Source organism: Nerophis ophidion, linkage group LG07 (assembly GCF_033978795.1).
Source record: "Nerophis ophidion isolate RoL-2023_Sa linkage group LG07, RoL_Noph_v1.0, whole genome shotgun sequence".
NCBI classification, from domain to species: domain Eukaryota; kingdom Metazoa; phylum Chordata; class Actinopteri; order Syngnathiformes; family Syngnathidae; genus Nerophis; species Nerophis ophidion.
In genome coordinates this window covers 67,965,696-67,993,178 of record NC_084617.1, presented here as the reverse complement: position 1 = coordinate 67,993,178, position 27,483 = coordinate 67,965,696, and the positions used below count along the sequence as shown (strand labels likewise).

At 38.4% G+C, this 27,483-nt stretch overlaps 1 protein-coding gene across 1 annotated transcript in view; it reads left to right on the top strand.

Annotated features, from left to right (window-relative positions):
* golga7 (golgin A7) overlaps positions 1-26,277 on the top strand; it is a 27,462-nt gene extending 1,185 nt beyond the window's left edge. Inside the window, exons 2-6 of the mRNA XM_061906962.1 lie at positions 6,236-6,361; positions 9,483-9,635; positions 13,612-13,713; positions 17,877-17,929; positions 26,154-26,277. Of these exons, the coding sequence (XP_061762946.1) occupies positions 6,236-6,361; positions 9,483-9,635; positions 13,612-13,713; positions 17,877-17,918 (423 nt within the window). The 3' untranslated portion in view covers positions 17,919-17,929; positions 26,154-26,277. The remainder of the gene's footprint in view (positions 1-6,235; positions 6,362-9,482; positions 9,636-13,611; positions 13,714-17,876; positions 17,930-26,153) is intronic.
* Positions 26,278-27,483: the final 1,206 nt, after the last annotated feature.

Here is a 27,483-nt window from a genome sequence, read left to right as displayed (position 1 = left end):
AACCTGCAACCCTCAAGTTGCTGGCACGGCCGCTCTACCAACCGAGCTATGCCGCCCCAATAAACATAAAAAACACAATATACACTTACAATTAGTGCACCAACCACAAAAACCTCCCTTTTTCATGACAAAGAAAAAAAAAAAAAAAGGACAAAACTTCCACCTACCCACCCACCCGGGCCGCGGGAAAAATTATTAAGCGTTGACCGGTCCGCGGATACAAAAAGGTTGGGGACCACTGCATTAAAGGCCGACTGAAATAAGATTTTCTTATTCAAACGGGGATAGCAGGTCCATTCTATGTGTCATACTTGATAATTTTGCGATATTGTCATATTTTTGCTGAAAGGATTTAGTAGAGAACATCGACAATAAAGTTCGCAACTTTTGGTCGCTAATAAAAAAGCCTTGCCTGTACCGGAAGTAGCAGACGATGTGCACGTGATGTCACGGGTTGTAGGGCTCCTCACATCCTCACATTGTTTATAATCTTAGCCACCAGCAGCAAGACCGATTTGGACCCAGAAAGCGACAATTTCGCCATTAATATGAGCGAGAATGAAAGATTCGTGGATGAGGAAATTAAGAGTGAAGGACTATAAAAAGTAAAAAATAAGGTGATTGCAGTGGGAGCGATTCAGATGTTATTAGACAAGTTTACTAAGATAATTCTGGAAAATCCCTGATCCGCCTATTGTGTTGCTAATGTTTTATTGAGATCAAATAGTACCTGAAAGTCGTAGGGGTTTGTCCAGGGGTGTCTCCGGTAAGAGCCAACTTATTACCACAATTTTCACACCGAAAACTCCCGGTTGACAAGTAGTCGGGATCCATGTTCGCTTGACCGCTCTGATCCATAGTAAAGCTTCACCTCCTGGAATTTTAAACAAGGAAACACCGTGTGTTTGTGTGGCTAAAGGCTAAAAGCTTTCCACTTCCATCTTTCTACTTTGAATTCTCCATTATTAATTGAACACATTTCAAAAGATTCAGCAACACAGATGTCCAGAATACTGTTTATTTATGCGATTAAAGCAGACTACTTATAGCTTGGATCGGGCTGGAAAATAATGTCCGCTACAACCCGAGACGTCAAACGCACACGTCATCATACGAGTCATCATACCGCGACGTTTTCAACACGACACTTCGCGGAAAATTTTAAATTGTAATTTAGTAAACTAAAAAGGCCGTATTGGCATGTGTTGCAATGTTAATATTTCATCATTAATATATAAACTATCAGACTGCGTGGTCGGTAGTAGTGGGTTTCAGTAGGCCTTTAAAAACAAAAAAAGTGCACTTTTGTGCTTGATGACAAGATATTTCAATAAGTGTCACATAAATATTGAGCTGCATATCAAATAGTATACGTCCTACTAGTGTTGATGTGGAAACAGTTGCTTCGGCATTTTGTGGGTGTGGCACCGAACGGAGATGTTGACATGCACAGTTTGAAGCACTCTTCGTTCTCTAGCGGGTGACTTTTCAAATGATGCTACAAATTAGCAGCGCTGCTACTTTTTGCAGCAACGCTTCTGCCGTATAAATGTTGAACATATTCCCGCTTGAAGCCAAACCACCGCCAGACGATGCACCCTATGCTGTTTTTCTTGGGAATTAATTATTCCACCATTTGTTACCAGATTCGCACCTTCTCTCTCTCGTATTACCACTCGCAACACACCGTTAGCACCACAAGCTAATGTTACCCATGTCGCTACCTCTCTGCTAGGGGAGGGCTTGTGACGTTGCACGCGTGACGTATGTAAGAAGCTGCGCTTGTTTTAAGTCTCTGTGAGAAGGAGAGACAAGAAAGAGGGAGAAACGCATGCAGTTTAAAGGGGAACATTATCACAATTTCAAAAGGGTTAAAAACAATAAAAATCAGTTCCCAGTGGCTTGTTGTATTTTTTTAATTATTTTTCAAAATTTTACCGGTCCCGGAATATCCCTAAATAAAGCTTTAAAGTGCCTTATTTTCGCTATCTTCAAAACCACTATCCATTTCCCTGTGACGTCATACAGGGCTGCCAATACAAACAACATGGCGGTTACCACAGCAAGATATAGCGACATTAGCTTGGATTCAGACTCGGATTTCAGCGGCTTAAGCGATTCAACAGATTACGCATGTATTGAAACAGATGGTCGGAATATGGAGGCAGATGGCGAAAACGAAATTGAAGAAGAAATTGAAGCTATTGAGCGAATAGCTATTGACGCTATTCGGGCATAGCATGGATGTACCTAATGAAGTGGCCCATTGCATGGCTGCCTTATTAGCATCGCCGGTAAAATTTGCAGACCAAACGATCAGGACTTTCGCATCTTGTGACACTGGAGCAACTTAAATGCGTCGATTGGTAAGTGTTTGTTTCGCATTATATGTGGGTATCTAGTTTCAAATGTACATACAGCTAGCGTAAATAGCATGTTAGCATCGATTAGCATAGCATGTTAGCATCGATTAGCTGGCAGTCATGCCGTGACCAAATATGTCTGATTAGCACATAAGTCAACAACATCAACAAAACTCACCTTTGTGATTTCGTTGACTTAATCGTTGCAAATGCATCTGCAGGTTATCCATACATCTCTGTGCCATGTCTGTCTTAGCATTGCCGGTCAAATGTGAAGACACTTTGGTACATTTCTTGCCAGTGGTGCAACTTGAATCCCTCCCTGTTAGTGTTGTTACACCCTCCGACAACACACCAACGAGGCATGATGTCTCCAAGGTTCCAAAAAAGAGTCGAAAAAACGGAAAATAACAGAGCTGAGACCCGGTGTTTGTAATGTGAAAATGAATATGGTGTGTTACCTCGGAGACGTCACGTTCTGACGTCATTGCTAAAAGACCGATAAACAGAAAGGCGTTTAATTTGCCAAAATACACCCATTAAGACTTCTGAAATCGGTTAAAAAAATACATGGTCTTTTTTCTGCAACATCAAGGTATATATTGACGCTTGCATAGGTTTGATGATAATGTTCCCCTTTAACGCCCGCAGCTAAAAGCAACTGCGTGAGAACATATCACGATAAAGACATTTTCTATGTCGCACAGAGACAGACGATATACAAAGAGTATATCAATATATCCCCCAGCCCTAGCTTCTATGGAGCGCCTTAATAACCACCAAAACAAAATATTGTATGTCATTTAGGCCATTGTTTTTCAACCTTTTGTGAGCCAAGACACATTTTTTTCATAGAAAAAATCCCAAGGCACACCACCAGCAGAAAACATAAAAAAATGAAACTCAGCGGCCGATATTGACAGTAAAAAGTCGTTCTCGCAATTGCTGGATATGAATTCAAACCATAACCAACCATGCATCACTATAGCTCTTGTCTCAAAGTAGGTGTACTGTCACAATGTTTTCACATCACCCCATGACTTATTTAGTTTTTTTTTGTGTTTTCCTGTGTGTAGTGTTTTAGTTCTTGTCTTGCGCTCCTATTTTGGTGTTGATTGTCATGGCATGTACAGATGTACTTTGTGTGCGCCGTCTGCTCCACGCACTGTAAGTGTTTGCTGTCGTCCAGCGTTCTGATTTTTTTTTTTTTGCAGCCAGTTCAGTTTTAGCTTCGTTTTGCTTCAATGCCTTTTCTTAGCGGCACTCGCCTTTTGTTTATTTTTGCTTTAAGCGTTAGACACCCCTTTACCTGCGCACCCTTGTCGTCGTTCCCAACATCTACAAAGCAACAAAGCTATCTGCTGCAACCTATTGATATAGAAGAGTATTACATGGTTATTCTGCCGAACTCTAGACAGCACAGACACCCAACATTGGCACATTTATGGATTATAATTAGTGGTTTATAAAAAATATTTTTAACCCAATTAGGTGAAATTACATAATTTCCCACGGCACACAAGACTGTGTCTCACGGCACAGTGGTTGAAAAAAACTGATTTAGGCAGACAACAGATCATTACAGAATGAATGTCTTCACTCAGATATGGCCCACATGAACTCAGGGGTGTCCTGAAATTCAAACATAACATGATAAATTCCATATATCAAGGCTCAAACGTTATCTATAGCGGGGGTGAAAATGTGGGACCATTTCAGAAATTAAACTGTCTTCAAGCCTAAGAGTGTTCAACCTTGCGGTAAAAAAATGTGTTGCTGGGAAACTTATCAAAATGTGACCAGTTGTTTGGAGTATCTCAACTGTGGGACACAGGTGCAATAGAACTCACTGTGGAATAAGGGACATAACACACCAGACAAGGCTTCAGAAGACGAAAGATACCCTGGCAATTTGGAGCTAATCTCATGGTCGCTCAATGCTATTGTCAAAAAAAGACAAAAAAAAACATTTGTCATTATCATCCATTATCATATGTTATACTTGTTCTGAAAATGTCATGTATCCATCAGATCTGCTGTTGAAACTTGGACTATATAACCAACATATTGAATGAAGTGTTGCTCTATATGTCTGTCTGCTGAAATAAATAAATACATTAATTAATGAATTAATTGATTCAATTCATTAAATAAATTCATTCATTCATTCATTCGATCAACGTAAAAGAGTTTGAAAAGCTAGGTTATCATTTAAAAATATAATTTGTATTTATTTATTTTTCTTATAAACCTTTATTTATAATATGCAACATACAAGCAAAAAAATAATAATCTAAACAAATACAGAAACGGTACAAAAACAGTACAAAACCGCGCCAGGGCCGTAAACCCAATAAAGTTACTAAAGCATTTGACATAATTAATCACTATATCTCAAATGATAAATTAGAACAATATGGCATCAGAGGATTGATCTTGAACTAAATAGGAAGCTACTTAACCAACAGGAAGCAATATGTTAAGCTAGGTAAAAATATATCAACAGCGCTCGAGATATATTGCAGTTTATCCCTGGGACCAAAACTGTTCAATCTCTATAATAAATGAAATATGACTGTGTTACTAAAAAGGCCAGTTAGAATAATACATCGTTTTGGATATAGAGAACAAACAAAACGTTTTATTTATTAAATCAAATATATTGAAATTCAATGATTTGGTGCATTTGCAAAGAGCTAAAATTATATAAAAAGCAACTAATAAACCATCTATTCAAGAATGTACAACAATTGTTTTCAAAAAAAGATAATAGAACCTTAAGGAAAATCCAGTTTAAAACATGTGTTTGCACATACAACACTTAAAATCTTTAGCATATCAGTATGTGGAATTAAATTATGGAATTAATTAAGCAAAGAAATCCAAAAAATGTACTAATATGATCCAGTTTAAGAGACTGTTCGAACTACCAGGTGTCTACAAAGTACAAAGAAGAAGAATTATTATAAACCTCGCAAACTTATTGAAAATAATATTTTCCTTTTGATTAAGTGAATCATAACAGACTTTAACTATTTATGAAGAGAAGTGTTGTATTTACAATTAATTGATGTAAATTGTGTACAAAATGAAAACATGAAGTATGTGTCAGTAATTCCTATGAAGTGAAAAAGGGGGTTGGATTAGATAAGTTTTGCCTCTTCCTAGTCCTTTTTGGACATCCATCCATCCATTTTCTACCGCTTGTCCTTCTTGGGGTTGTGGGGGTCCTGGAGCCTATCTCAGCTGCACTGGGGCAGAAGGTGGTGTACACTTAGGACAAGTCACCACCTCAACACAGGGCCAATACAAACAAGCAACATTCACACACTAGAGACCATTTAGTGTTGCCAAACAGCCTATCCCCAGGTGCATGTCTACATGTAAATACAAATATGTAAAATATGTGATCATATTGATACTGTATATATGTATTCTAAATACATTTCAACCAACCAACTTTTCAAAACACCAAAATCCCCTCAAAGGCAAATATTACAGCGTTGGTCGGGTCCGCCTTTGGCTGCTCCGCTTTGGCTGCTGCCCCCGCGACTGAAGCCCTGGTCTTAGTCAGACCAACATAGAGGTCTTTGTTTCATGTCTCTACGACATTCCTAACAGAAGTTACAAGCAGTTTTGTCTGGAAAAATGTGACGTCTTTTTACAAAACTTTTATTTTGAAGGGGTAATTGCCAACTTCCTGTTGATTTTAACTGAAAGATGCCAATCATCAAAATGTAGGTCTAAGTGAGACCTACATTGACATTAAAAAAAATCACAATAAAATACACATCAATAATAAGATAACACAGTCAAAACCATTTTAATGTTCACTTGTATTGATGTTTGAAATGTATGTATTGTTTTCACAGACTCACAGTTTGCAGGACATTAGACAACAAGCTACAGTTTCTGCCAAAGTCTTCATACAGAGAGATTATACCAATGGCACTGTGTGCCAGTTCCAAACCAAGTTCCCCTCTGAGCTGGAGACCAGGGTAAGATTGCTGACTTCTATCCTTATGTCTTACAGTAGGGTACGGGGCCTTGTGAGATTAAACGGTGAGAATAAATTTGTTGTTTGAGAGAAAGTATGTTTTGCGGGCACAGCGCAGAAGCCTTGCAACAGCATAGCTGAGGTTTTACAAGCAGCTGTTACTGATTGGGAGCTTAAAATACCAAACCATGGCATCACTATTGTGACTGATATTGCACGTAAATTGGAAGTGGATGTGCGCAAGGCGGGATCGGAACCGCACATAATTTGCTTTTTGCACACTTTAAGCCTTGCAACTCAGTGGTGTTACCAACGTCACTTCTTTACTCATATGGTTACTTTTTTTCACCGGAGTTCAAAAGCTACCGCAGTGTTTATGTCCAAGCAGAAGCAGCTAAATTTAGATTTTGATTATGGCTTCTCACGATTTATAAAAAACATAATTATAGACAAAAAACAATTAATGAGCCACGTGCATGTGAATTCCAGATGTTGTGACGGTGAAACAGATAAGAAGCGAATTAGAGAAAAAATGAGCATGTTTACTAGAGCAGTGGTTCTCAAATGGGGGTACTTGAAGGTATGCCAAGGGGTACATAAGATTTTTTTTTAATATTCTAAAAATAGCAACATTTCACAAATCCTTTATAAATATATTTATTGAATAATACTTCAAGAAAATATGAATGTAAATTCATAAACTGTGAAAAAAAAATACAACAAGGCAATATTCAGTGTTGACAGATAGATTTTTTGTGGACATGTTCCATAAATATTGATGTTAAACATTTGTTTTTTTGTGAAGAAATGTTTAGAATTAAGTTCATGAATCCAGATGGATCTCTATTACAATCCCCAAAGAGGGCACTTTAAGTTGATGATTACTTCTATGTGAAGAAATCATTATTTATAATTGAATCACTGGTTTATTTTTCAACAAGTTTTTAGTTATTTTTATTTCTTTTTTTCCAAATACTTTAAGAAAGACCACTACAAATGAGCAATATTTTGCACTGTTATATAAACTAATAAATCCGAAACTGATGACATAGTGCTGTATTTTATTTCTTTATCTCTTTTTTTCCAACCAAAAATATTTGCTCTGATTAGGGGGTACTTGAATTAAAACATTTTCCACAGGGGGTACATCACTGTAAAAAGGTTGAGAACCACTGTACTAGAAGTTTGGAATGTCTACATGGTTGCTACTTTTTATTTGACAAAGTGCTCGTATGCCTGATCAATAATAATTAAATTCAATTTTTAAACGTAAATGTGGACGGAGTCACATAATTGTTCAATAAAATGAAATCCGCTGTTAAATGCAGAATATCAGGGAAATTGACATACATGTATTGTGAGAAGAAGAAACATTTGTTTGGGAAAATAACCTGTGACACTGTCGCTGGGATGTTTCTGACGTGACATCCAGCTCACGTGCTGCCCAATTAATACTCGGGCTGGTCAACTACCTTGTTTTCAATTGGTACTAGGCGCCATTTAGCCCTTCTCAAAGAAAAAATGCATAATGCTTGTCGGTTGTACAAATCGCGAAAAGGATAAACGTTTCTTCAGAGTTCCCCGAGAGTTAATTAAAAAGGGAGGAAGAATGCAAGATTTGACAATACGACGAGAAAAGCATGCAGCTCACACTCCAGTACAAGGGAGCAGAGTGGAAGAATGCATGAATTTGCACTGATTACTCCGTTAAAGGTTGTTTTATATACTTTTAACGCTCATTATTTCCTATCCACGTATTATCTTGATATTAATTAATCTGGTAATCCATGCAACATTTTGATCAAAGAACCACCATTACATGTTATGTAGACCACAAGGAATTGTTTTAAATGTCGAAAAAAAAAAAAATAATATGACCCCTTTGATAGCACCTTATAATTCGGTGCGCCGTACGGTCCGAAAAATATGGTAATCATATTTAAGGTCTTTCTGTGTAATCCTGCGCGGATCCTTTCCTTTTCTCAGAGTCATTCTCATCCTACATGGTAAGATCTTCAGAGCGAGGATGATTGCCAGTTGTTTTGTACGAGTTACATTTTTGAAACATTGATTCAACAGTGGTTTCTTTATCAGCAAGCTGTAGGGAAATTAACAATTTGTGTACTTCATATGAGCTCTGCTGTTTCCCAGGGAATCAAATACTGCAAATACACTTACAGTCTGTGTTGTTTAAACCATAGTAGCTGTTAGATTTGGCCCTCTACTCCATAATTATGTGCTAGTGAAAACTTGTTTTGTTCAATAATGTAGTGGGGAAGTACAGGCAATTGTAATATATGCTGTACTACGGAGAGCCAAAACTGAAAAAGCAATCAATTCATCCCTGACATTCAAATTGGTTCCCCCAGCCACCGCCAAACCTAAACTTCAAGACTGTTAATGATGTGAGAAATCAGAGTTCTATGGATTTTGTCTTCCATTTTTGTTACAAAGCCTTTTTAGTTTCTTGATTGTTTTTTATCAGGAAAATATATTCCTCCACACTTGTAATCTTGTTGGAATGATCAATATCAGGGCCAAATGTAATGGACAGATGCTCTGGCAGAGAAATGTGGTTTGAATGACTGCCTGCCGAGAGTTGGAAAATTAGATGAAGAAGAAAGCGTTTCAATGTTGTGTACCGAATGTGCCTGAGACCGCTGACGTTTATGGCCTGTTGCCACATTCCTTGATCACACAGGAGCAGAACTTTGGAAAGTTGTCAAACAAGCAAGACGCCCTCGGCTGCTTGTTTGTCTGGTCAGAAGGTTCTTTCTTTTCCTAGCATGAACACTCTGTGCGATGGCCTGGCAAGAAGCCGATTCAAATATCAGCTAATCATCGTGGCTCATTTTCTACAGAGCAACTGATATATGTCTTTATTTTAGTGAAGACCTTTATGTAGCTCTGGAGATTCACGATGTGTAGTTTGTTCGTGTGCCAGTGTTTGTTCAACTTAAGTGATTACAGTCAGAGAACAAATGCTTAATCAAGCACATGCCAACCGTTGCAGGAGGGATTTCCAAATCTGGAAGTAGACCAATCATCCCCTCGATTGCATATTTTTGATTCAACTAATAAGAATGACTATTATAACTGGTCTTCTTTATGTTGTTTTAAAGATCGACAAACAGCAATTTGAGGAGACGGTGAGGACGTTGAATAACTTGTATGCTGAGGCAGAGAAGCTTGGAAGCCAGTCTTATATTGAAGGGTGTTTGGCCTGCCTCACAGCTTATACCGTCTTTTTGTGTATGGAGACACACTACGAGAAGGTGAGTGATATTTGCAAGGTTAAAGAAATGTATCAGTGAAGGTAATCTATTGAATGTTAAGAGCTCACAAAATCGGTAAGAAACACTCCACTGCAGCATCTACTGTGGCTGGAAAATTACCTTTTGACAGTAGGCATTGATGTTAGGGTTGTCCCGATCCGATATTTGGATCGGATCGGCCGCCGATATTTGCCAAATAATGCGTATCGGCAAGGCATGGGAAAATGCCGATCCAGATCCAGTTTTTAAAAAAAAACCGGGCCGTGTTTTCCAACATACCGATTTAAATAATGAATTCCACTATTCTGCTGCTCCCTAAGCTCCGTTCCGCATTTTCCAGCACGCCTTCAACACCGTTAAGACGGCCGTGTGAAGTAAAAGTTACGGTAAAAATGTCAGCTGTGTGGGATTATTTAACCCTACAAAATCAAAAATATGAAGAGGTGGAGTGCAAAACATGCCACAATAAAGTCAAGCGTGGTGGTAAAGTGGTAAGACATATAATGACTCTTGAGAGTGAGAGGCTTTTTAGCACTCATCATTGATAAACACAGGAGCAGGCTGACACCTGAGCATCTTGAAGTGCTCGTCTTTGTTAGAAAGAATCCCCCCCCATTATACTTGGATTTCAATTGTTTGCCCCCCCCTGATTGGGGCAAACAATTGAAAGGAATGTGTATATATATATATATATTTAATTAATTTATTTATTTTTTTAAGTTTACACTTGTTCAAGAGCAAGTATTGATGTTGAGTTATAGACATTTTATCCCACTCAGGTTGTTTGCGTGTTTTGCTTTCTTTAATAATGTTTACAGCATTATTTGCACTTTATACTGTTCACTTTTTTACTGTTTAATGTTGCCATTTCTGTTTGTCATTTATATTTTTTTCTATTTTGTGTTTAAAATTGAATACCAACCATTATGTATTATTCAAACTCACCTAATTCAGCTGGCTAATTGTTATCAGTTATCAAGAGTACTAAAACCCTTTTCAACATGAAACTGACAACTAAGTAGGCTAAATAACTTTATTATACTTTAATACAAGCTCGGATAGGCCAGTGTCGGCCAGTATCGGTATCGGATCGGAAGTGCAGAAACAATATCGGTATCGGATCGGAAGTGCAAAAACCTGGATCGGGAGATCCCTAATTGATGTTCAACCCTCCGGGGTTTTCTCTAAATTAAAATGAAAAAAGCACATTTGTCTGAATGAGGGATTATTCCTCCTGAGTATCATCTTATTATTTAACGAAAAATGTGTAAAATTCTCTAAAAGTAGTCATACAAATGAGCAGACAGAGACAAACTACAATACCAAATGTCTAAAGTTGTGGGGGGGAAAGGAGTATTAGCAATAGTTTGTCCACATAATGCTCCTCTTTGGGGTCAAGTCAATCCCTGTACAGCTGTAGATATTTTTGTGCAATTTAAGCATCATTTGACCTGGAATTTCAAAATGTTATTTATAGCTCCATTAAACTTTAGCACAATGTTTGCATGTGTTTTTCTGCATGTGCGTCACAATACGAAGGTCCTGAGTAGTCCTGAGTTCAATCCCGGGCTTGGGATATTTCTGTGTGGAGTTTGCATGTCCTCCCCGTGACTACGTGGGTTCAAAAACATGCACCTGGGGATAGGTTGATTGGCAACACTAAATTGGCCCTAGTGTGTGAATGTTGTCTGTCTTTCTGTGTTGGCCCTGCGATGAGGTGGCGACTTGTCCAGGGTGTACCCCGCCTTCCGCCCGAATGCAGCTGAGATAGGCTCCAGCATCCCCCTCGACCCCAAAAAAGGGACAAGCGGTCTTGGGTGGGGTTTCGTAATGGTGACATCTGCTGGATTAGAAAACCACTACGTTTAAACTACATGTAAAATTAAGTGGCAAGTAATATATATTTTTTCAAATGAATAGCTGTGCACACGGCTCTCATATGAAACGTATTTCAACTGCATTATTCCAGATATTTTACGTTTTTTTTTAGTAACGCACTAATCACTTTAGTAATTGAGATATATGTGTATATAGGTGTGTATATATATATATATATATATATATATATATATATATATATATATATATATATATATATGGGCTTCACGGTGGCAGAGGGGTTAGTGCGTCTGCCTCACAATACGAAGTTCCTGCAGTCCTGGGTTCAAATCCAGGCTTGGGATCTTTCTGTGTGGAGTTTGCATGTTCTCCCCGTGAATGCGTGGGTTCCCTCCGGGTACTCCGGCTTCCTCCCACTTCCAAAGACATGCACCTGGGGATAGGTTGATTGGCAACACTAAATTGGCCCTAGTGTGTGAATGTGAGTGTGAATGTTGTCTGTCTATCTGTGTTGGCCCTGCGATGAGGTGGCGACTTGTCCAGGGTGTACCCTGCCTTCCGCCCGATTGTAGCTGAGATAGGCGCCAGCGCCCCCCGCGACCCCGAAAGGGAATAAGCGGTAGAGAATGGATGGATGGATGGATATATATATATATATGTATGTAGATATAGCCGTACTATTTTTTTTATAAAGTTTGGGAACCACAAAAAAATGCTTATTTGTTAAGTTACATGGCGTTGCATCTTACTATTATTTTAATCACATAATGTTAGAGGCCACATAATTCATAAAGTTAAACGCTGCTGATTCATGTGGGATTATGATCAGTGAATAATAATTAGTATTGACTGTAGATTAAATCTTTTGGCTTTTAAAACTAACACCTCTGTTTTGAACATGAATCATTGAATGCACTACAAATATAGATAAGTAAAACTTAAACATAACCCTGTCTGATGCTGATACAAATAGATTTATACGTGTATTTATATATTTATATTATAATATATTTGTATATATTATTAGACATATTTTTACCATTCTTCCATCACCTCATCCTGGGTCCTCAAATGTTTGCGCTTAGTGTGAATGCATAAAGGTGAGCTTTGATAAGTATGATGCCAGTGTTGAGTGAACAGTGAAGTGTTCCATGCTGGGTCTGCCTCTACTTGGATGAATGAACCATTTTGCATTTTTGCAAGGCGGAGTATAGGTTGTTATACATTCATAATTTGATTCAAACAACCTTATTATTGAAGTTTGACGGCAATATTGATTTTATCTTAACTTTTATGAAATATCACAGATTTGAATGAAAGTGGGAAAATCAACTCTTTACAAAAGCGCAAGCCCTGTTATCGGCATTATTGATTTTATCTTAACTTTTATGAAATATCACAGATATAAATGAAGGGGGGGAAAATCAACTCTTTACAAAAGCTCAAGCCATGTTATTGGTGCCACTTTGCCAAAGGAAGATTTTCAAAACGACTCATAATAAATAATATTGGAAGTAATCGACAAAGTCATGGTGTTTTTATTAATACAGCAATGTAGAAGGGATGGGACAAGCAAACGGGCCGAAGCACAAATGCTCAGTGTGAGCATAAACCACCTTGTGTGCAGAAAGGAGGGGCAATCTCCCAAGTTCAGCGTGGTACCAAAGGTCCAGTGTGTGTACACCATTATATAAAAAAGGGCCACACACGCAGAAGTGAGCGTAGCAGAGTTAATGCTTGATTGGATGATTGTGTTCAAAGAAGAACATCACTGGGAGAAGTAACCCTGTTTTAAACAAAGTATGAATGCACTAATTTTTTGGGTCAAAATAATTATGGCTCTCTATAACCTTAAATGTTTGCAAGTCTGTTAATTTTTAGTACAATGTATCTTAATTGTCAAATGGGAAAGTGTGCATTTCAACAGTTTCAACCACACTCAAGATTTAATCTTTACAAGTCTTACCAACCAGAACTATAAGACCTGTTTTAGTTTCAAACTACTCAATCCATCCATCCATTCATTTCCTAGCACTTGTCCCTTTCATCTTGATGTAAACGTTTTGACTATTGAAATGTTCACATTTAATAATCCATCATTTACATTGTTTATATTACCCTTTGTGTTCCTTTTCAGGTTTTGAAAAAGATTGCAAAATATGTGCAGGAGCAGAACGACAAGCTCTATTCCCCCAGAGGACTCCTGCTCACTGACCCCATCGAGAGAGGCCTTCGAGTTGTATCCTGTTCCGTGTCTTTGATATATTTTATAACTTTTCAAATCTTTTGTTTTTCCCCCCCAGACAAATTTTGCGGGCAATTAGAGAACCGTGTTTGACCAATTAAAATGATTGGCCTGTTAGAGCAATACAATAAAGGAATAACTAAAATTATTTTATTAAAAAAAAAAAATCATAACCAGTAAGGCAACAAAAATACATATTTACATAAAAAAATAATTAGTCATTGTAGGTGTAATGCAACTTTGTAGTCCTGAGGTCAGCAACCTGTGCTATAAAACATATGTATAAAGTTTGGACACCCCTACACTATACAGGTGCTGGTCATATTGTTAGAATATCATGAAAAAGTGGATTTATATCATTAATTCCATTTAGAAAGTCAAACTTGTAGAATGTATACATTCATTCCAAACAGACTGATACATTTCAAGTGTTTTTTTGCCAAAAAGGAGATGATTATAGCTGACAACCAATGAAAACCCTAAATTCAACATCTCAGAAAATTAGAATATGGTGAAAAGGTCAGATATTGAAGACACCTGGTGCCACACTCTAATTAGCTAACTAACTCAAAACACCTGGAAAAGCCTTTAAATGGTCTCTCGTTTTGATTCTGTATGACACACAATCATGGGGAAGACTGCTGACTTGACAACTGTCCAAAAGATGACCATTGATACTTTAAAGAAGGAGGGCAAGACCCAAAAGGTCATTGCCAAAGAGGTTGGATGTTCCCAGAGCTCTGTGTCCAAGCACATTAATAGAGAGGCGAAGGGAAGACAAAGATGTGGTAGAAAAAAGTGTACAAGCAAGAGGGATAACCGCGCCCTGGAGAGGATTGTCAAACAAAACCGATTCAAAAATGTGGGGGAGATCCACAAAGAGTGGACTGCAGCTGGAGTCAGTGCTTCAAGAACCACCACGCACCGACGTATGCAAGGTATGGGCTTCAGCTGTCACATTCCGTGTGTAAAGCCACTCTTGAATAAGAGAAAACGTCAAAAGCGTCTCGCCTGGGCTCAAGACAAAAAGGACTGGACTGCTGCTGAGTGGTCCACATTTCTAAAAAATATGTTTTGTTACTAGTCGTAACTAATATTCAAATTTTCTGAGATACTGAATTTGGGATTTTCAGTAATTGTCAGTACTAATCATCAAAATTTAAAGAAATAAACATTTCAAAAATATCACTGTGTGTAATGAATTGATATATAAGTTTCACGTTCTGAATATAATTACTGAAATAAATCAACTTTTTCATGATATTCTAATAATATGAACAGCACCTGTATAACATTAGCCTATGCTGATCACATTAACCGTACATTTTGCATCGTATTTAAGGTAAGTCCTATTGACAGTTTATTAATATCAACACATTATTTTAACTCTTCATTTAGTCTCTTTTATTACATAAAATGTTTGAGCAAAATAGTGTATAGTACATAATAAATAAACACAAAAACACTTCCAACTTCTACTAATTTAAATCCTTGGTTTACAAATTCCCTGAATTTGTAAACAATAATACAAATGACAAACTGATTATTAAAAATAAATAGATGGATCTAATCACTCAAGTACTAATCATGAACTGATAGTACTCTTGGTATAGATAGATACTACATGTATATGGGCCGGTATTATTACCATCAACTTGCTATTACAAGTATTTTATCCTCTCTATAGACTGTTATTAATATACTTTTTGAAGGGGTCCTATTATGCAAAACAAACTTTTCTTACTTGTCGGTAACTGCTTTAGTTTATCTGGGATACTGAAAAGGTTTAAATAAAACCAAGGAGACACGGTGAAGATATGTGTAAAACATTCTTGCCTTCTTCCAAACTTGTTCTAAACGATCCGTGTGTAGATTTGCCCCGACATGTGACGTTTTTCATCATCTAACATCAGCAGATATCTCTTTACACGGGACAGGTTTACCCGAAAAGCTTTACGTTCATCCTCCATTGTAGTTTAAAGAAGTAAATTCCCTTTTTACTTCTATCTTGTTGTGGGGTCCACCGGATCTTAGGTGCACATGTATCCTCTGCTGTTGCCATTTTTAAAACAAAGCAGTGTATAGTTGTAACTTATATCTGTAAGTAGGCTCGATATTTAAGCAAGGCGTACAGGGAGAAGACACAGTGGAAGTGGAGGCATGTAAATAAGACAAGTAAAATAAAATCTATGCTAAATTTTTACCCAAATTATCACGATTACAGTTTATGTAGACCACAAGGAAGTGTTTTAAATATTTACTTTTTAAAGTTAACTAAGGACTTATTTCTTGAGTTTTTTACGCTATGGACACATAGCTCTTTTATTTTATTTTTTTTTAACTTGAAGTATTTATTGAGGCCTTTTACAAAGTATTAACATTACATCGTCATAATCAAAAATAGTGGTCACAATACATAAAGTACTTAAGTGTTTTTTATTCCGTGAGATTAAAATTGAAACATTTGAACCATTGTTTAACACTAAATACTATTGTTTGTAATAGTAGATGAATTATAAGCACACTTTTTCAAAATAAACTTCTTCTGCTTGCAAAGACATGAACTAAAATGTCACTTTTAAAGCGGATTTTCACCCCCCCTCCAAAAAAAAAATTGTTTTAATCAATTTTAGAAAATCCATCCATCCATCCATCTTCTTCCGCTTATCCGAGGTCAGGTCGCGGGGGCAACAGCCTAAGCAGGGACACCCAGACTTCCCTCTCCCCAGCCACTTCCCGGGGGATCCCGAGGCGTTCCCATGCCAGCCAGGAGACATAGTCTTCCCAACGTGTCCTGGGTCTTCCCCGTGGCCTTCTACCGGTTGGACGTGCCCTAAACACCTCCCTAGGGAGGCGTTTGGGTGGCATCCTGACCAGATGCCCGAACCACCTCATCTGGCTCCTCTCGATGTGAAGGAGCAGCGGCTTTACTTCGAGTTCCTCCCGGATGGCAGAGCTTTTCACCCTATCTCTAAGGGAGAGCCCCGCCACACATAATTTTAGAAAATGATGAATGGATTTAAAATTGAGGTGAGTAATAATCATTAAGCTATTTTTTTTGTGCACCCTGAGTGAAATGTGCTAACTAGAGAGGTGATGAGCTCTTTTATTTTTTAAGGTATTTATTGTGAGTGTGAATGTTGTCTGTCTATCTGTGTTGGCCCTGCGATGAGGTGGCGACTTGTCCAGGGTGTACCCCGCCTTCCGCCCGATTGTAGCTGAGATAGGCGCCAGCGCCCCCCGCCACCCCAAAAGGGAATAACCGGTAGAAAATGGATGGATGGATGAAATTTATAGACACACGAGGTTTGCCTCTTTCAAAACCATAAGACTAAAAATTAAGTGACGACATTGAAAGGCACAATATGCGTATGCCAATGATGTACTTTTTCACGGAAATCAGTCGATACCGATTGGTGGCCAATCCATCGGCGCATCTGTAGTATATAGCCTACATATCCAAAATGTTGAGATTGCTGACCTTAGTGTACAATTCTGTAAAACAAGATGCATGTGCATGTCATTACAATAGATGTTATTGATCCAAAGGCCGCAGTAACTTACATGGTTCCCCTCATCTTGTCTTTCCATCTGAGTTTACAGAAAATATAACATTATGCAAGGCATCATGTGAAAAGACCAGAATACGTTTATACGTAGTTCATAGCAGCTGCGTAAAATCTTTGGCTTACCCGCGTGTGTGTTGAGGAAAGTTCAGGCTGACACAACATTCTAATCAAATGTAGCTGAACGGCAATCAAAAAATGGGGATAACCAAATATGGCTAAAATTGTTCACAGCTGAGTTTTGTAACCACCCCCCTAGTCTCTTGAGTTTATTGAGCGGACAGTGTGCAAGGTTATTTTCCCAACACTGGAGCTGCTGTGCTGTGTTTGGCGAGTGGCACATGGTGCCGATTGACAGGAATGTATCACCTGAACACACATTTCAACATTGACAGCAGAATTGCCAGCTCATCAACTCACAGCCTCATCCATCAAATGTCCGTCATCAGCTGCCAACAGCTCATTTTCATTCAATGTGATCACTTCAGAACGGAGCCACTCTGTGCAATGTTTATTTAAAATGCTTAATTTGTTTTCGCTTTCATTTGACTTGGGCTTGAAATACGATTTCTTGACTCATTTCATTTCAAGATTGAGATCACTATATTTGAAGAGAGAAGCCTGACCAGATAAAGGCTGCCAAGGTAAGTCTTAATATTAGTATTTTACTAAATGAGCCACAAATTTCATCATCAAACTTTGTAAAATGCCTTTCACCACTAATAAAACACACAGAGAAAATGAAGTAAAATATTAAAAAGTGACCGGAAAGTTATATTACATGTCTGTTACTCAAAAGTATTGCATTAGTAATGAAACCTATTACGATTCAGAGACCGTATGATTATCTTTTTTTTATTTTATTTTTTTTCCATTTCTGTTTTTTATTGAATGGTACTTGCAGAGGTACAGTGGCTATTGAGTCTTTACCAGATGGATTTGGGAAACTAAGCATTTTGTGAAACAAACCATCTGGCATGTCAATTTAGTATAATCCTTCTTTGAAAAGTAATGCCCAAAATGATCAAAAGCACATCAACCAGAAGCCTACATTTTAGAAGCTTAATCTCCTCATCTAGTTCCCAGTAAACTTGTATTCAAATCACAATGGTATCTTCCATAAAGCATCAAAGATATTTCAGTGGCTTGTCACTTCATTTAGGACCGTGCATGTGAATGTAAATGTAGTCCACTAGTAAATGTCTGAGCATATGAGACAAACCAAGCCTCCCAACAAGTGATACGTTGTTTCAACATACAAAAATTAATCAGCCACTTAGGTTTCAACCATTTTTAAATTTGGCGCTGTCAAAAAGTTAACGCATGTGATTAATATCAATCAATCAATCAATCAATGTTTACTTATATAGCCCTAAATCACTAGTGTCTCAAAGGGCTGCACAAACCACTACGACATCCTCGGTAGGCCCACATAAGGGCAAGGAAAACTCACACCCAGTGGGACATCGGTGACAATGATGACTATGAGAACCTTGGAGAGGAGGAAAGCAATGGATGTCGAGCGGGTCTAACATGATACTGTGAAAGTTCAATCCATAATGGATCCAACACAGTCGCGAGAGTCCAGTCCAGAGCGGATCCAACACAGCAGCGAGAGTCCCGTTCACAGCGGAGCCAGCAGGAAACCATCCCAAGCGGAGGCGGATCAGCAGCGCAGAGATGTCCCCAGCCGATACACAGGCGAGCAGTACATGGCCACCGGATCGGACCGGACTCCCTCCACAAAGGAGAGTGGGACATAGAAGAAAAAGAAAAGAAACGGCAGATCAACTGGTCTAAAAAGGGAGTCTATTTAAAGGCCAGAGTATACAAATGAGTTTTAAGGTGAGACTTAAATGCTTCTACTGAGGTGGCATCTCGAACTGTTACCGGGAGGGCATTCCAGAGTACTGGAGCCCGAACGGAAAACGCTCTATAGCCCGCGGACTTTTTTGGGGCTTTAGGAATCACTAATAAGCCGGAGTCCTTTGAACGCAGATTTCTTGCCGGGACATATGGTACAATACAATCGGCAAGATAGGCTGGAGCTAAACCGTGTAGTATTTTATACGTAAGTAGTAAAACCTTAAAGTCACATCTTAAGTGCACAGGAAGCCAGTGCAGGTGAGCCAGTACAGGCGTAATGTGATCAAACTTTCTTGTTCTTGTCAAAAGTCTAGCCGCCGCATTTTGTACCAACTGTAATCTTTTAATGTTAGACATGGGGAGATCCGAAAATAATACGTTATAGTAATCTAAAAATAGCAACAATTGAAAAATCCTTTATAAATATATTTATTGAATAATACTTCAACACAATATGAATGTAAGTTCATAAACTGTGAAAAGAAATGCAACAATGCAATATTCAGTGTTGACAGCAAAATTTTTTTTTTGGACATGTTCCATAAATATTGATGTTAAAGTTTTCTTTTTTTGGGAAGAAATGTTTACAATTAAGTTGATGAATCCAGATGGATCTCTATTACAATCCCCAAAGAGGGCACTTTATGTTGATGATTACTTCTATGTGTAGAAATCTTTATTTATAATTGAATCACTTGTTTATTTTTCAACAAGTTTTTAGTTATTTTTATATCTTTTTTCCAAATGTCGTATTTTTCGGACTATAAGTCGCAGTTTTTTTTCATCGTTTGGCCAGGGGTGCGACTTATACTCGGGAGTGACTTTGTGTGAAATTATTAACATATTACCTTAAAATATCAAAAAATATCATTTAGCTCATTCACGTAAGGGACTAGACGTATCAGATTTCATGAGATTTAGCGATTAGGAGTGACAGATTGTTTGGTAAATGTATAGCATCCATCCATTTTCTACCGCTTATTCCCTTTCGGGGTCGCGGGGGGCGCTGGCGCCTATCTCAGCTACAATCTGGCGGAAGGCGGGGTACACCCTGGACAAGTCGCCACCTCATCGCAGGGCCAACACAGATAGACAGACAACATTCACACTCACATTCACACACTAGGGCCAATTTAGTGTTGCCAATCAACCTATCCCCAGGTGCATGTCTTTGGAAGTGGGAGGAAGCCGGAGTACCCGGAGGGAATCCACGCATTCACGGGGAGAACATGCAAACTCCACACAGAAAGATCCTGAGCCTGGATTTGAACCCAGGACTGCAGGACCTTCGTATTGTGAGGCAGACGCACTAACCCCTCTGCCACCGTCAGCATGTTGTTCACTATTCTTTATTTATTTTAAATTGCCTTTCTAATGTTTATTCTTAGTGTTGGGTTTTATCAAATAAATTTCCCCCAAAAATGCGTCTTATACTCCAGTCCGACTTATATATGTTTTTTTCCTTCTTTATTATCCAGGTGCGACTTATACTCCGAAAAATACGTAGTTCAAGAAAGACCACTACAAATGAGCAATGTTTTGCACTGTTATACAATTTAGTAAATCAGAAACTGATGACATAGTGCTGTATTTGACTTCTTTATCTATTTTTTTCAACCAAAAATGCTTTGCTCTGATTAGGGGGTACTTGAATTAAAAAAAATGTTCACAGGGGGCACATCACTGAAAAAAGGTTGAGAACCACTGCTGTACATTATTACATTACTTCATAAAGCTACTGTATTGTATTGTTTTTGAGACAATATTTTTTGTCTAGAGGTTTTTTTTTACATGTTAGAAAACATGTTACATAATAAAATGGTAATGTTTTTGGGTAGACCCAAAAGTCATTTTAATTAAATGGAGAACATTGATTTTAGATCGGAGTATTTTGGGTTAAGAGCGCCGTGAATAGATTTACGTGGACCCCGACTTAAACAAGTTGAAAAACTTATTCGGGTGTTACCATTTAGTGGTCAATTTTACGGATTACTGTACTGTGCAATCTACTAATACAAGTTTAAATCAATCAATCAAAGTCTGGCAGCAGACCTTTCTCCTTCAGCCTGACAGTCATGTCCAATATCAGCCCCCACTTTGTGCTGTCTAACAGCAGCTGAGGATGCTCCAGGGTCCTTCTCATCAGGCAAAGTGCAAGCAGGAGTTGTTCAGTTGGATGCACTTGGTGATGCATCGCAAAGCCTGGTTCAAAAACATAGCCGATGGGGCTCGGTTCGCCGCAGCTCGACCCATGAGACTTTACACTCCACCATCTTGTCCGGCCATCTCTTTCTATTCTTCCTGGGCCACTCAGCTATTTTTAAGGTCAACTGAGAAGTTCCGCAGTCTTGTCTCCTTGTATTGTGCGTGTAGATTCCTAAAGTAGCCTTAAGCTTGACGCTCCTCTACTATCACATTCACTCCACTTGCTGCGGCAACAACAAAACAAAACTCCAGACGTTCTTCTTGGTTTGTATGGTTCACTTGTGATCTTAATAATTCAAAACATAAAACAGTCACGATGTGGGAACAAATGAATGACAAAATAAAGAGAGTTTGTTGCAGTACGAGTTCAAAAAAGTATGAATGAGAATAAGTATGAGTGAGGTCAAAAAACTGTGTGGCTCGATTCCACCGCACCTGACAGCAATTACCCATAACACCTTGCGTCCAAAAACCCCCTCACCACACAGATCCTTCCGCCATGTATGCACTTAAAACAGTTATGTCATCAAATCATTTTGACAAATGGAATAATTACAATTAAAGTGAGCTTTATATAATTACTCTTAAGCATTCAATATATAAATGTTGTTATCATGCAAATAAAGTAAATAGTCGCCTCTTGGCTGAATAAACATAAAGCACCTACCATAAAATGTAAATGAACTTCAACAGTATTTAGGCTCCTACAGTGTGTATTGAATAATTGAATAATACATTTAGATGACGTAGTATGAGAAAATGAGATTCTGCAGACATGTATTATTACCTCATTTTCTCATTTGCCATTTTAAATTACAATTTGCATGAATACATCTGCAAATGTGTTATTTGGTTTATAGCAGGGGTGGCCACACTTTTTCTGCAGGCAAGCTACTTTTCAATCGACCAAATCGAGGGCATCTACCTAATTCATATATAGCATTTATGTTTATTTATTTATGAAAGAGATGTTTTTGTTAACAGGTTAAATGTGTTTGATGATAATAAAAGCATGTGTAACACATATAGATCCAATACAATCCAATCCACTTTATTTAAATAGCACATTTAAACAACAATAACGTTTCTAAAGTGCTGCACAGCCATGTTAAAAACAATATTAAAAAAAATATATATATATATTATGCTCCACCAATGACAGAATAAAAACAAAAAAAAAAATATATATATAAAACCAATATAAAAAAAAAATATATATATATGAAAACAAATATGATTAAAAACAATTTTAAGAGGTAAAATCAATTAAAACAGTAAAATAGAAATCAAAGTGTATAAAAAACACAGGACAACAGAGAACAGAGGACCACACAACTCACATAGTGTTAAAAGCCAAAGAATAAAAGTGGGTCTTAAGACGAGACTTAAAACACTCCACTGTGGAAGCAGTTTGAACATGGAGGGGCAGAGTGTTCCAGAGCTTAGGGCCGACCACAGAGAAGGCCCTGTCTCCCGTGGTCTTAAGTCTGGTCTTGGGCACCACGAGCTGGAACTGGCTCTCTGACCTCAGAACTGGCTCTCTGACCTCAGAGCTCGCGCAAGAATGTAAATTTGGATGAGGTCCGAGATATACTGAGGTGCCAGTCCATGTAAAGATTTAAAAACAAACAGCAATGTTTTAAAATCAATTCTAAAATGAACAGGGAGCCAGTGCAAACTCTGAAGAATTGGGGTTATATGCTGGCGTTTCCTGGCCCCTGTTAAAAGTCGTGCTGCCGCGTTCTGGACTAACTGCGACCGGAAGAGAGCTTTTTTTGGCTAATGCCAGCCTAAAGTGCATTGCAGTAGTCCAGGCCACTTGAAATAAAAGCATGCACGACCTGTTCAAAAAGGTTAAAAGATAAAAACGGTTTAACCTTTACTAAAAGACGAAGGTGATAAAAACACGATTTTAAAACGCCATTGACTTGTTTGTCTAGTTTAAAATCGCTGTCTATAGATGTCTTTCTTTCATGAAGACAAGAATATAAGTTGGTGTATTACCTGATTCTTATGACTTGCATTGATTGGAATCAGACAGTAGTGATGATAACGTAGACATTTTTGAATGGAGGAGAAAAAAGTCGTCTTTTCTGTACAATACCACATGGAAGTGGTTGGTTTTTGACGTCTTATTTATCCTTCCATACACTTTACAAGAAAAACATTGGCGGCAAATTCCGTAGCTTGCTCACTTGTGCACGCCAGCTTTCCGAGACTCTTATTTTGTTAGCGCAGGCAGCATGAAGCAGCGCTTTTATTGTGAAGATAGGAACTGTGCAGACGGCCTTTAGAGTTTTGACGGAAGGTATGGCGCGACAGTCTATTGAAATAAAAAGTGTTTCTCGCCGTCCTGTCGGTCAATTTTTCTTAATAACGATCTCGCAGCAGCCAGCGTCATCTCACAAGACCCTCGGGTGCCGTGAATGTCAATCAAGTGACGTCTTGGTGAAGATTGATGATCACTAATTTTTAGGTATATATTTTTTAAAAGCCTGGCTGGCGATCGACTGACACACCCTCCGCGATCAACTGGTAGCTCGCGATCGACGTAATGGCCACCCCTGGTTTATAGCATATTCCACAGAGGCTTAAAACGGCATAGTGACACATTGCTTAGAAAAGTTCTGCATCACAAATCCAGAAGTTTATCAGAATGTCAAACCATTGGAGAGAACAAAATACGATTATCAGCCACATATGGCTTTTCAATATCTGCCGATCCTTTACTTTGGCATCATACACCTTCAAAGACAACATCTTTGTTCTGCTTTTGACAAGTTCACACCAATCCATTTTGTGCCTGAATAAGACAGGGTCATGTAGTTTTGCAGACATGCTGGACCAAAACCTATTTAGCAAAGACCATAGCCAGGGCTCAATATGCACTCAGAGTGCAGAGACATTAGCAACATGTCAAGTCATTGGTATTTTACCCATGGGCCACATTTTGTTAGGCAACCGTTTAGAAACCACAAATCCCCGCAGATGGATAAACTATTGCCCTCATCCTGAACAGACACATGCATGGATTACATTATTCCTAAACATGTCTTCAAGAAGAATGTTGCTCATGCACTTTTTTTATTAGTAGCTTTTGAACAAAGAGCATGTTGGAGCACTCCCAGGGTCGGAGAGACGGCGAACCACTGTGAACAACAACCCCAAATCTCCTCTCCCTTTGGATTTATTTGGAATTACTTCCCCGATAATATGCAAAAGCCATAAGCAGTGAAGTTGTCACATTGTGTAAATTGGTAAAAAAAAACAAATATAATGATTTGCTTATCCTTTTCAACTTATATTTAATTGAATAGACTGCAAAGACAAGATATCTAATGTTCACACTGAAAAAAGTATTATTTTTTCGCAAATAATCTTGGAACTTAGAATTTAATGGCAGCAACACATGGCAAAAAGTTGTCACAGGGGCACTTTTATCACTGTGTTACATGGCCTTTCCTTTGAACAACACTCTGTAAACGTTTGGGAACTGAGGAAACCAATTCTTGAAGTGGAATTATTTCCCATTCTTGCTTGATATACAGCTTAAGTTATTCATCAGTCTCCCTTCTGCTATTTAGGCTTCATATTGCACCACACATTTTCAAGACAGGGTACCCGCACTCTTTTACTATGGAGCCACGCTGTTGTAACATGTGGCTTGGCATTGTCTTGCTGAAATAAGCAGGGGCGTCCATGATAACGTTGCTTGGATGGCAACATTGCTCCAAAACCTTTATGTACCTTTCAGCATTAATGGTGCCTTCACTGATGTGTAAGTTACCTATGCCTTGGGCACTAATTCACCCCCATACCATCACAGATGCTGGCTTTTGAACTTTGCGCCTAGAACAGTCCGGATGGTTCTTTATCTCTTTGGTCCAGAGGACACGACGTCCACAATTTTCCCAAAATATTTTGAAATGTCGACTCGTCAGACCACAGAACACTTTTCCGCTTTGCATCAGCCCATTTTAGATGAGCTCGGGCCCATTTCTGGGTGTTGTCGATAAAGGGCTTTGGCATTGTATAGTAGAGTTTTAACTTGGACTTACAGATGTAGCGACCAACTGTGGTTACTGATAGCGGTTTTCTGCCCATGTGGTGATATCCTTTACACACTGACGTAGGTTTTTGGTGCAGTACCGCCTGAGGGATCCAAGGTCACGGGCATTCAATGTTGGTTTACGGGTTTGCCGCTTACGCCAGTGATTTATCCAAGTTCTCTGAACCTTTTGATGATATTACGGATTGTAGATGGTGAAATCCATCATTTCCTTGCAATAGCTGGTTGAGAAATGTTCTTAAACAGTTCGTTCAGGCATTTGTTGACAAAGTGGTGACCCTCGCCCCATCCTTGTTTGTGAACGAGCATTACATGGAAGCTGCCTTTATTCCCAATCATGGGACCCACCTTTTCCCAATCAGCCTGTTCACCTGTGGGATGTTCCAAATAAGTCTTTGATGAGCATTCCTCAACTTTCTCAGTCTTGTTTGCCACTTGTGCCAGCTTTTTTGAAACCTGCTGCAGGCATCCAATTCCAAATGAGCTAGTATTTGCAAAAAATAACGACGTTTTCCAGTTCGCACCTTAAGTGTCTTGTCTTTGCAGTCTATTCAATTGAATATAAGTGGAAAAGGATTTGCTAATCATTGTATTCTGTTTTTATTTACCATTTACATTTAATTGAGTTAAGCAACTTGCCAGCAGGAATTCCGCAAGGTGTCTGCATGTCATTGTGCAGTAGAAATACATTTTTCCGTGATGTCACCTTCTGTTTTCTTTTGTCGTAGGAGCTGCCTGTTGGGCGGAGCATCTGTGTCAGACCAACCCCAAATGACCTGGACTCTACTGCGTTTCTGCAATCTACTACTTCAAGTAATATGTGTAATAATACATTCAAGACTTGTTACGGTGTAGCTGTTCCAAATTGTCTCTTATTGGGTTTAGTTTGCTCTCGTTTCGCTTTGTAAATCCACAGCCTGTTTTACTTAATCTGTTTATGGTCCTCACTAAATCTTTTCAAGCCAGGACTAATTAGCGTTTGTCTGGCCTTGACCAGATTTGATTAATTGTGTTTTTTTTCCCCCCCCTTCACTCAAATTTGAAGAGTAAAGCCAAAACCAGAACACAACACTTATTTTTTTTTGTAAAAAAAAAAATATATATTTATCATTACCCCGATGGACCTTTTGAATACTCCCTTTTTTCCCCACAAACAAATGCCGATTGTTGTCAGACTTAAACATTCCAGTCACGACACTAGTTTATATTTATATTTTTCTTTGCCTTTATCCAAAAGTAGTAGTGGTGTGAACATGCTGTGCTCTCTTCTTACTGTGCATGGAATGTTCTTCATATTTCTCAAGTGAAGCTTTGTCATTTGTATTCCGTGCCTTGAATAGTGTTTTGGTAACTACTGTTGTGGTGTGACTCAATAAGCGTCATTTTTACTACCGTAGTCAGACATATTCCAGTCAGTGGACGTTCTGCTTTTAATGTATAAATATGAGCAGTTTTCAAAGTAAAAGTGACTGATATTGCACATTGATAAATTTCAGCTTAAGCAATGATCCGGATGTTGCTTCAGACGCCATTTTAGTTAGTTAATTACAGTGGGGCAAAAAAGTATTTAGTCAGCCACCGATTGTGCAAGTTCTCCCACTTAAAATAGTGACAGAGGTCTGTAATTTTCATCATAGGTACACTTCAACTGTGAGAGACAGAATGTGAAAAAAAAAATCCAGGAATTCACATTGTAGGAATTTTAAAGAATTTATTTGTAAATTATGGTGGAAAATAAGTATTTGGTCAACCTTTCAAAGCTCTCATTGATGGAAGGAGGTTTTGGCTCAAAATCTCACGATACATGGCCCCATTCATTCTTTCCTTAACACAGATCAATCGTCCTGTCCCCTTAGCAGAAAAAACGCCCCAAAGCATGATGTTTCCACCCCCATGCTTTACAGTAGGTATGGTGTTCTTGGGATGCAACTCAGTATTCTTCTTCCTCCAAACACGACGAGTTGAGTTTATACCAAAATGGATACATGGATGATACAGTCGAGGATTGGGATAATGTCATGTGGTCAGATGAACACAAAATAGAACGTTTTGGTATAA